Source organism: Macadamia integrifolia, chromosome 4 (genome assembly GCF_013358625.1).
Source record: "Macadamia integrifolia cultivar HAES 741 chromosome 4, SCU_Mint_v3, whole genome shotgun sequence".
Classification (NCBI taxonomy): Eukaryota; Viridiplantae; Streptophyta; class Magnoliopsida; order Proteales; family Proteaceae; genus Macadamia; species Macadamia integrifolia.
In genome coordinates, this window is record NC_056560.1 from 4,414,873 (window position 1) to 4,426,013 (window position 11,141).

The 11,141-nt window shown below is 37.5% G+C and overlaps 1 protein-coding gene across 3 annotated transcripts in view; it reads right to left on the reverse strand.

Annotated features, from left to right (window-relative positions):
* The window catches only part of LOC122076562 (anaphase-promoting complex subunit 5), a 40,709-nt gene extending 32,502 nt beyond the window's left edge, over positions 1-8,207 (reverse strand). Inside the window, exons 1-5 of one of the 3 annotated variants that reach the window (XM_042641927.1) lie at positions 8,052-8,207; positions 7,772-7,910; positions 6,979-7,570; positions 4,851-5,010; positions 4,548-4,669 (exon numbers count right to left, since the gene is read on the reverse strand). In XM_042641927.1, coding sequence (XP_042497861.1) covers positions 4,548-4,669; positions 4,851-5,010; positions 6,979-7,149 — 453 coding nt within the window. In that variant the 5' untranslated portion in view covers positions 7,150-7,570; positions 7,772-7,910; positions 8,052-8,207. Of the gene's footprint in view, positions 1-4,547; positions 4,670-4,850; positions 5,011-6,978; positions 7,931-8,051 lie in introns of all 3 variants that reach the window. The other 2 variants (XM_042641929.1, XM_042641928.1) reach the window with 2 other exon arrangements.
* Positions 8,208-11,141: the final 2,934 nt, after the last annotated feature.

The window sequence follows — 11,141 nt, forward strand, 5'->3', positions numbered from 1 at the left end:
CGCACACACACAAAAAAAAAAAAAAACAAAAACAAAAACAAAAACAAAAACAAAAGCAAAAAAAAAAAAAAAAAAAAAGAAGAAAAACCTAACCGATTCTCACGCCCCCTCCTTCCTACATTCCCTCTCCATATGCAAAAGAAACACCATGACATATCCCTTACCACACACCCTATTTTTTTTGCCCCAATTCTTGCAACTGATTTCGCACCCACCTTAAACCACTGAGACACCTACAGTGCAGCCTTCTCATATGATTTCCTTTATGCTTGAAAAAAATAAATAAATAAAAGAACAAACAACCACCGATTCCTTTTGATTTCTTTTAGCTTCTCTGCCCCTTCAACCCGCGTGACCCTCGGCGCACCTCAACCTTTGGGTTGCCCTTAGCCTCTTTCACCTCTTAATCCATACACTACAGCCGATCCTTCCTCACAATATGAGTGACTCTTCAATTGATCCCTACTCAATCACCCCTGCTCCAGTGACACTAACCCTGCTCCCATACCCATTATTACATACCTGATGGTGTGCTGAGCCCCTACGACGCATCACCGCTTCTGACACACTACCCCTGGTGCATCCCACTAGTCTGGGATGTAGAGTCTGTACCTGGTCGACAGCGTCACAGGCTTTAAGTTACCCGAGTCATAAGGGATACCCCTCACTCACTCTTTTTTACATTGATATTGTATGTTTATACATATACTTTCAATTAACTAGCAGTTGTCTTCTTCATGCTTTAGTACATAAACATCTATCTACTAGTATATCTTTCATGTCGCATCACCTTGCTTCTTAATCAACTGTGTCTGACTACAATATAGTGTTTGCCTTGTTTTTTAGTTCCTTTAATGTTAACCTTGTGCTCCCTTTATGTATAATTGATAACGAGATTTATTCACAAAAAAAAAAAAAAAAAAAAAAAAAAAAAAGGGGGGAAGAAGAAGATATCGAGACTTATTGGCTTTCATACAACACTAGTGAATTTGGTATGTTAGAATCTTGCGATTTCATACACTGCAAGCTGGTCGGGTGCTATGTGTTTTTCTTTTAAATTCTGAACCCTTGTTTATTGTGTTAGGTCCCATTATTACATGTATTCTTTTGTTTTCTTCCTTACTATATTTATATAGCTCTATTTTGGTGCATCAGGTAGGCAACCGGCACCATATTATCTCTAACCAATCCACCCTTTGCATGGATCCCCGTATTTTTTTATCACATTTTACCCCTTTCTGTGTCCTATGTCTTTTTTTCTTGTTGTCAGGGCATCCCACTCAAACGACACACGATATCAATCTACTTTGCATCATGTTCAAGAGCGTGTTCAGAATGTTGATAATAAAAAGAGGATTCAATGTGCTTCCTAGAACATTGGTTCACTAACCGGCAAGAGTCTAGAATTGACAGATGTCATGAGGAGGAGAAGGATTAACATTGCATATATCCAAGAGACAAGATGGAAAGGGGTGACAGCTAAGATGTTGGATGACTTTAAACTTTGGTATTTGGGAGACCAAAGTGGAAGAGGTGGAGTTGGCATAGTGGTGGATAAAGACTTAAAGAACGATGTGGTAGATGTTAAAAGAATCAGGGATAGGATCATATCCTTAAAGTTGGTGTTAGATAAAGAAGTGGTCAACATTATTAGCGTTTATGCTCCGCGAGCAGGATTGGATGAGAGTTGCAAGCTACAATTTTGGGAACACATTGATGAATTGATGCATAATTTTAGACCGGATGAAAAAATTATTATGGGAGGCGATCTGAACAAACACAGTGGGAAGGATAGGAGAGATTACATAGAGGTGCACGGAGGCTTTAGAGTTGGGGAGAGAAATGAGGAGGGAACCTCAATTCTGGACTTTGCAACCGCCTATGATCTATCCATTGCTAACACGCTTTTCACCAAAAGGGAAGAACACTTAATTACTTACAAGAGTGGACAGCATTCTAGTCAAATAGACTTTTTCCTCACTAGAAGACATGACAGATGGATGTGCAAGGATTGTAAGGTCATACCTGAGGAGAGTTTATAACCTCTCAACATAGACTGTTGATCTTGGACATGTGCTTCAGGTTATCGAAGAAGAAAACGAGGAACCAAGTGTGCCCTAATGTTAGGTGGTGGAGATTGAAAGGAGAGTCAGTAAGGTGTCATGTCTTCCTCGTTTTCCTCACTAGAAGACATGACAGATGGATGTGCAAGGATTGTAAGGTCATACCTGAGGAGAGTTTAACCTCTCAACATAGACTGTTGATCTTGGACATGTGCTTCAGGTTATCGAAGAAGAAAACGAGGAACCAAGTGTGCCCTAAGGTTAGGTGGTGAGATTGAAAGGAGAGTCAGTAGGGTGTGGTGAAGCATGGAAAGTGGGTTCGTGAAGGGGACGCCAACACGATGTGGAATGATATGACGGATTGCATTAAGAAATTTGCTAAGGAGGTTCTAGGGGTGGCTAAGGGTATTAAGTCGGTCCCTAGAGAGACTTGGTGGTGGGATGCTGAGGTCCAAGCTGCCATCAAGACTAAAAAAGATAATTTAAAACTTGGCAAAGGACTAGGGATGTTGAAGACAAAGAGAGATATAAGGCCGTCAAGAACAAGGCAAGAAAGACTATGGGGATAGCCAGGGCGAGAAAATATGATGATTTCTACAACAACTTAAATACCAAGGAAGGGGAAATGGCTATCTATAAGATAGCTAAAATTCGAGAAAGGAAGTGCAGGGATCTCGATCAAGTTCGATGTATTAAAAGTGAGGATGGCAGAGTGCTTGTGAAAGATGAAGACATAAAGAGGAGATGGGATGAGTATTTTTGTAACCTGCTTAATAGAGACATCCCTAATAAGAGTGGTTCGAGTGGCCGGCCCTTCAACTTGAACCATAAGTATGTACGCAAGATAGGAGTGACCGAGGTTAAAGAGGCCTTAAGGAAGATGAAAGTAGGGAAGACACCAGGTTCGGATGAGGTCTCAATTGAAGTGTGGAAGAGTTTGGGACCACTTGGAGTCGTTTGGTTAACAAAGTTGTTTAACAAGATTACGAACACGAAAAAGATGCCTGATGAATGGAGGAAAAGCACTATCGTTCCAATTTATAAAAATAAATGTAATATTCAGAGTTACAACAATTATAGAGGCATAAAACTAATGAGTCATACTATGAAACTATGGGAGAAGGTAATAAAAGCTCACTTAGAAGATAAACTTATATCTCTGAGAACCAATTCGGTTTCATGCCTGGAAGATCCACTACAGAAGCAATCTACTTACTTAGAAGGCTAATGGAAAAAGCCAGAACCTATAAGAGGGATCTTCATATGGTCTTCATTGACTTGGAAAAGGCCTATGACAGGGTTCCCAGAGATTTAATCTGGCAAGTTTTAGAGAAGAAAGAAGTGTCAAGTAGATACGTGGATATTATTAAAGACATGTATAGAGATGTGGTGACTAATGTTAGATCTGTGGGAGGTCAAGGTGCTAAGTTCCCAATTAACATCGGGTTACATCTAAGATCCATATTGAGCCCCTACCTATTTACACTTGTCATTGATGATTTAACCAAGAATATTCAAGGAGAGGTCCCGTGGTGTATGCTTTTCGCAGATGATATTGTTCTGGTCGGTGAAACAATGACAGAGATTAATGATAAGTTGGAACTATGGCGATATACTTTGGAATCGAGAGGTCTCAAGATAAGTAGAACAAAGACGGAATATATGAGGTGTAACTTCAGTAGATTGAGGATTGATAGCGAGGAAGTGAAAATTGAGGGGAGAGAGATCCCGCAAAGTGATTGTTTCAGGTATTTAGGCTCTACGTTAAACAAAGAAGGTGAGATTGATGACGATATTTCCCACAAAATTAAAGTAGGATGGATGAAATGGAGAGGGGTGTCTGGAGTGTTATGTGATCGACGTATTCCTCTAAAGCTTAAAGGAAAATTCTACAGGACAGCCATAAGACCAGCAATGATGTATGGTGTAGAATGTTGGGCAGTCAATAAGCGTAACATAAATAAGTTGAGTGTGGCTGAGATGAGGATGTTGAGATGGATGTGCAGCAAAACCCTGAGAAATAGAATAAAAAATGACCAGGTTAGATCGAACTTGGGAGTTGCCCCAATTCAGGATAAACTCAGAGAATGTCGGTTACGATGGTTTAGGATGTCCAACGGAGGCCCTTGGATACCCTAGTATGGAGGAGTGACCAGATGCAAATAAATGTAGCTAAAAGAGCTAGGGGCAAGCCAAAATTGACCATTGCTGAGTTAATTAGTAGAGACATGCAAAAGTTAAGTCTTCACCCAATTACGACATCTAACAGAGCTGCCTGGAGGGCTAGGATTCAAGTTGCAGATGCTTCGTGAGGGGGATGCCCCAAAGATTTTTTTTATTTTTTCCAAATACTTGCGGATCCATGTAACCAACCCCATTTAGTTGGGATAAGGCTAAGCTTTGGTGTTGTTGTTGTTGTACTTGCTCCCAATGATTAATGGCATCTTAATATAACTGTTAAGTTAGACAAAAAAAGTAAAATACCTCAAATGATAATAGATTGAAGGCAAGCAAGCAACGGCGTAGAAAAATTCCCAAGTGACTGTTTGGATCCAAGATGATTTGGTCATCATCCAAAACACTTGTTTCATGGCCCCCAAGGATACCTGATAAAAACTTAGATTGACTTAGTATCAATTTAAGAAAGGATGGTGAAAAGATTAAACTGAGAGTTGGGGGATGGGGGATGGGGGATGGGGGATGGGGGATGGGGAAGGGGGAAGGAAGGTAGCAAAGTAGCAGTAGAAAAGATGATGAAAAAGAACAAAAAGATAGTGGTTAACTCACTTCGAAGACTGCTGAAAATATTAAACAAATCATCAGGGGAGGCTAGAGATGATAGCCGTCGGGTTAAATGCTCACTTAACCAATGATTCAGCAAGCCACCAATTTCACCCAATTGATTTGTAAGCTCATCTAATGTTGGCTCCACAACGTCATCACAAGACTACAAAATACGTGTAAAAGAAGTATCAAAAGTTAAATTCAACAAATCATGACTCTGCAAACAAAACTTTTGAATCATTTGGTCAAATCATGTCACAGTGCCCACTGCCCAAGTCAACCACAAGAATTAATGGCAGAAGAGAAACAAAAGCAAGCACACTCAGTTCAAATATGAATGTGCAGACTTCATTAATCAGCCATATTCACCCCATTTAGCCATTAAATATGCAGGCCACCCAAACCTCCGGTTCTAAAGCCAAGTCAAAGTCAAAAAATTCCAATAATCAAAATATTAGATACATAGGAATAAAAATAAGTCCAATAGTGGTTTTCAATACAAAGCAGAAAACTGGAATTACTAACATGAATAATGTCCCAATGTATTTGAAGCCTCAAGCAAAATCTTATAAAATGAACAACCTATCATGGGCTAGAGGTCAATCATCTTCTTTCCTAACCTTCCAACAACATGTGTCAAAGATTCATGATCCAACGCAATCATAAGGGCAACTCTGAGACAGAATATCTGAGAAAAAGCTTATAACCAGTAACTACTGAATAGAAGAAAATATCTCCAACAAACTCATTCTTCTTTTCCATTTCACCAAGGTTTCAAAAAACAGAATTGGGGATCAAATCGATCAGTGCCAATATTGGTCCGAATAGGCCGAAAACGGAGCAGAATTGGTGGGAATCGGCCAGATTAGGCATGGGCAATTCACCGATCCGATTCCCAATTTTTAAGACTCTGTATTTACCCCTTGCCACAGGATTGAAAGATTATTATTTGAGAACATTCAGCACATTTTTTTATGCAATATGGCATGCATGCAAATGCAATAGCCCTGACTGACGAGTTGCTAAGACCCATTAACAATGTAGTCAGCATTAAAGAGTGGTTAGCTTCAGTGCAGCAACTAAGTGTCACGTCAGCTCAAATACATAACATAACCTCAGTTACTAATTCAATTAATCAATGGAGAAACAATGGCTAGCTGACATAAAGTTTGGGCAAAAGTGAGACCAAACATAAACTGCAAATTACCAAAAGCTAAGGACGCAAGAGATCCAACCACTTGACAGGAAGTATATATACATTCTAAAATTCACATTTTACACTACAGTCTAAACAATGTTTTCCATGTAAATTTAGTGGTAAATTACTCCATTCATCCCACAAATATAGTCCTGTTTGAGGTTTTCCACTGTCTCAAAATATTTATCCATTATAAAAACCAAGGTATAAAGTTTTGTTGGATTCCCCATAATGCCCAATATTATCATCCACACATTTACTATATTCACTGGTCAAAATTACTTCCTTCTATCACACAAGTCAAACTAATAGGGATAACGTTGGACACTATTTGAACATTGAATTAGTAAGTGTTTAACGCATTAGAAATTACCTCCTTAAAATGTGATCAAACAAACAGTCTTTTTTGGATCGAGGGAGTAGTAACATGATTGCAGAATCTAATGATCTATTGAGCATATAGGAATAACCCAAAATTTCCTTATTTGGTAAAACAGAACATATGTTGCCAATTGCCCAATGCGAATAACCCAGGAAGTCCAAACATGGCAGCATTTAGAACATAAGGAAGATAAAATGCCTAAAATGAAGGAATACATTAAACAATATCAACTATATACAATTCTTGGTAGAAATTTACATGAATGCAGAATCACCGTGCAAATAGTAATAACCCAACAAATTCCTCAATTGAGAAAACATAACATGCAACCCTAAAACACAAATGAAAGGACCATTTAGAACAGAAGTATATTTAATTTTTAAAACTACAAAGATTACATTAACCAATGTTTGCTACATGCATTTCTAAACAGAAATACGATTGCAGGACCTATTATGCATATAGGAATAACCAAAACTCTCTAACTGGAAACAGCATAAATTATAAAATAGAAATCAAACCAAAGAAAGCCTTTAAGTTCGAAGCCGAACCTTTGTCAGGGCCAGCAAGAACAAGCCGAGGCGATTGTGCTGAGAGACGGATGAGAAGGGAAATGGCACTGAAGCTTGAGCTGGTGGTGCATATATCTGGAGGAGAATACAGACGGAGACTTTGTGGGGAGTAATGGTGAAAGCTCCTACTGGTTTGAGATCTCCAGCCATAGTTGAAAAATTCACCCCAAAATTTACGAATAATTTGGACAAATCAAAATTATAAAATAAAATTCTGGAAAGTCGCGCTTTTTCAGATATGCGTGTGTGTACATATATATCAAGTTAAATTAGTGTTTTACTTAATAAAAAATAATAATAGAACTTTTTGTTACACGCAAGTACACAGTCAGAGCAAGATCTCCCCTGCAGCCCAGATTCCTCAACTCTTCAACTCTTCTTCTCTCTTCAGTGTTCACCGGCCGCCACAGCAAGATCTCCCCTGAAGCCCAGAGTCCTCAACTCTTCAACTCTTCTTCTCTCTTCAGTGTTCACCGGCTGCCACAGCAAGATCTCCCCGGCAGTCCAGAGGTCCTACTGTCTGGCTGTCCGGCGATTCAGGTAAGGCTCCACTCTCTCTCTCTCTCGGAGTCTGTAGAGTTTCAATCACTATGCAGTTTATATTCTCAAGTAACATATAAACTTTATATTAGCAAAGTACACCTTAACCATGGTTTTCATCTCAAGACGCTCAATCAATAGCACAAAGATTAGATTATTGGGAAACAAGCAAGGCTTCAATCACTAAAACCATAAATCAAAAATTAGGGCTTTTAAGATCTCAAATACTAACAGCATTCGACCATTTAATCCACCCTATCAGTCACCAGTTGCAGAACATGCAAAAGCGCGGAAATATGATTCTAGCAAGTAAGCAATGCAGTCCTTCACCGTATTCCTCTCAGCAAAATCTTATCTCAAACTCTCGGGAACTGCACATAAACGGTAAACACTATAAGTATAAACCAATAAAGCATTTTCAGGAAAGCACAGTGGAATTAGGGTTCAAACATTCAATTACCAAATCAGGCGAAAATATATGGTTCCTAAATTTAAGTGCAATGAACACCTACCGCAGGCATAGACGAAACCAAATCGGCAGAAAACTTCCTCCTCCTTTCTCTTCCTCTCTAGTCTCTCCCTCTCTCTCTCTCTCTCTCTCTCTCTCTGTGTGTGCAGAGTACAGACTATAAATGGTTTTCAAAAATTCTGTCCTCTCCCGCGTTTAGGTTTGTGAGCTGTCCGTTTTTTCTTCAGGTGGGGACGGTCTCATATGGCTTTTTTTTTTTTTTTTTTTTTTTTTTTTTACAAAGCGTAGAGTCTGGCTGCAGTCTACGACTCCACGTTGCGCCTTTTCAATTTTTTTTTTTTTCAAATGAATCAAATACAAAAAATACAAAAAACGATAAATTTAATCTGATATAACATAACCCTCCGTTTTAAGTTTGGTTCCAAAATTAAATTTTGACATAGAAACAAACGTTTCTGATTTTGACATGAAACATTGTTTTTTAAACATAATGACTACCAAACGAAACATGAATATAAACCTTAGTGTCTTTGGAACTTCGCACTTTCTTTTATTATCCTTCTCTTATTCCTAAGAATTTTTAAGTCGAAGGTAGGAAAAAAAAACATGGTTTAGTATTGAAATTGGTCAACACCAAAATCAATCTCGTCAATACTAGATTGGTACACAGTAATATATGGGTATAATTACCAAAATACTCCTTGGTATTGGTATCTTTGAGGACAAATGATCTAATACAATTGATATGTATCGTTATTGTCCCTGCATTTAATCGGATATCAATTCATCGAACCCAATACCTAAAACCATGGTCATAAGGTATTTTGAAAATGATTCATCGTTGTGGCATGGACAGAGTTTTCCTTCAACCATGGTCAAGGGAGAATCCTTATAGAGGCCTTCGGATGGTGTCCATATGGTAGAGGGGAATAATGGGGGCCTTAACTAAGGGACCGTTTGATTTTGTTTCTCCTATTTATGTGTCTATAAACAGAAGAAACAGTTTTTTTTCGTTTATGTGCTAAGAAACGATTTTTGAAAATGCAAAAAGGTGTTTGATTTTTCTGTTTCCTAAAACGTTTTCAACAGTATAGTCGAGTTCAATACATGAGTGAAAGGCAAGATGTTGCAATAATGCAACTCACGAGTGAATGAATGACGTTGGAGTTGCATGTGTGCTTCATAAAGATGAGCTTCAAAATGATGAAGGCAATCTGAAATTGTGAGTTTCATATAACCAGGTTGGAATCGCCGCATTTAGATAACAAGAAGTTTCAACAATGGGTTGGGGATTTGGATAGGTCGAGTGAAGTATCAACTTTTTCACAAAGTTTGTCTCTCCCACTTGTTTCTAGAAATAAAAAAATAAGTCTAACTTGTTTCTTCATTCATGTTTTCAGACACGGAAATAGGCATAAATTTATATTTCTATTTCAAAAAACAAGTGAAACGAAACAGAAAAATCAAACGGTTTTTTGAGTGTTTTTCCGTTTATGAGCACAGAAAAACAGAAAAATCATTTATAAAAACAAAATCAAACGGGCTTAACATTCATAAATAGAGTAGATATATCAAAAGTTGTCATTGTCTTACATATTCCTATAATTAAATCAAATAAAATATATACAAAAAAATTGTACATTTCTAGAGTGTATACATGAAATGATAGGATTACTGAAAAAAAAATTATATTAAAATTTTGAAAATTACAAATTATTGACACACTAAAAATATCAATAAAAAAATCGCTTACTCTAAAGATCTAATTTTTATGTTAAAATAAACAATATATCCAGAATGTGCACTTTTTTTCACCACAACAAAAAAATGTAAACTTCTGCAACATTTCGGTCACATGTTTAAAATTTAAAAACAATATCTCTTGTGAAGCAGGGAGTAAGGTTGTGTATATTTGCCCCCTCATAGACCGTGTAGTAATGGGAGCCTCATGCATTGGGTTGTGTTTTTTTTTTCTTCAACTATAATGTGTTAATTTTTCACTATAATTAGAACAAAAATAAATTTATTTTAACCAATAAAATTGATTTTTTTTTTTATTCTGACTAAGCTTGTTTCACACATGGTTGGACAATGGGACGGTCCATATGGTTCCCCCTCTCCCCCTATTGTATGGTCCCGGTGGGTCATGTGGTCTTAGGAAAACTTGATTTTTTTTTTATTAATAAATTAATTGATTGATAAGGTGAAATAAGTGCAATAAATATTAAAAATCTATCTAAAATTTCAACCATATTTTTATAAAATAAATGAATACTTTCCGAATTGATCCAAATCCAAATTTTACTTAGCACTCAGGTCAACAGTGTAAGATATGGTGGAGTTCCCTAAGAAAATGGATTCTCAGCAAATTCAGGAGGATACGCAAATTTATATTATATCTGAGCCAAGCATTAGCTTTTATTCCAAGGAACCCAACTGTAGAATTAAAGGGAAAGGTGGAATCCTTGGAGGCAATAAAAAATGTAAGCTCATCAGCAACGATGTATTGACTGGAGCTGATGGTGAAGAAGAAATGGAGGTTGAAATCGATGAGCTTTCCCCTGTTGATTCGTCCAGGGGTGCCAACTCGGTTTCTGCCAGATGAGCATCCAGTGACCTGGTCAGCGATGGATGCACTGCTTTCCAACCTGATATCTTTGGTGTTTCTATCACAACTGGGAAAATTTAAGAACATGGGATACGGAGAAAGGATCAGATGATGGCTGTGTTTAATATGTAATTTTGGGAGAGATTATGGATATAGAATGCATTCTGAAACCTGGTCCTTCTCTATCTATTCTCTTCAATTGCATTATGACGTAGAATTTCTTTCGAGAATAAACATCTATTAGAACAAAAACCAACAAATACGAAGAAAAGAAACACAAATTCACACAAGACACTGATTTAACGAGGTTCACACACCAATGTCGTGTGCTACGTCATCGGGCATAGAAGAAGATGATTCACTATGTTTTACAATAGAGATCTCTCTCAAAAACACCCAACTTGGCAAGAAAACTCATCCAGAAACCCTAAAATGAAAAACCCCTCTCTTAATAACTAACTTGCTCAACAAGACAATACTATATATATATATATATATATATACTCATCCAAGTCGGGTTGATTC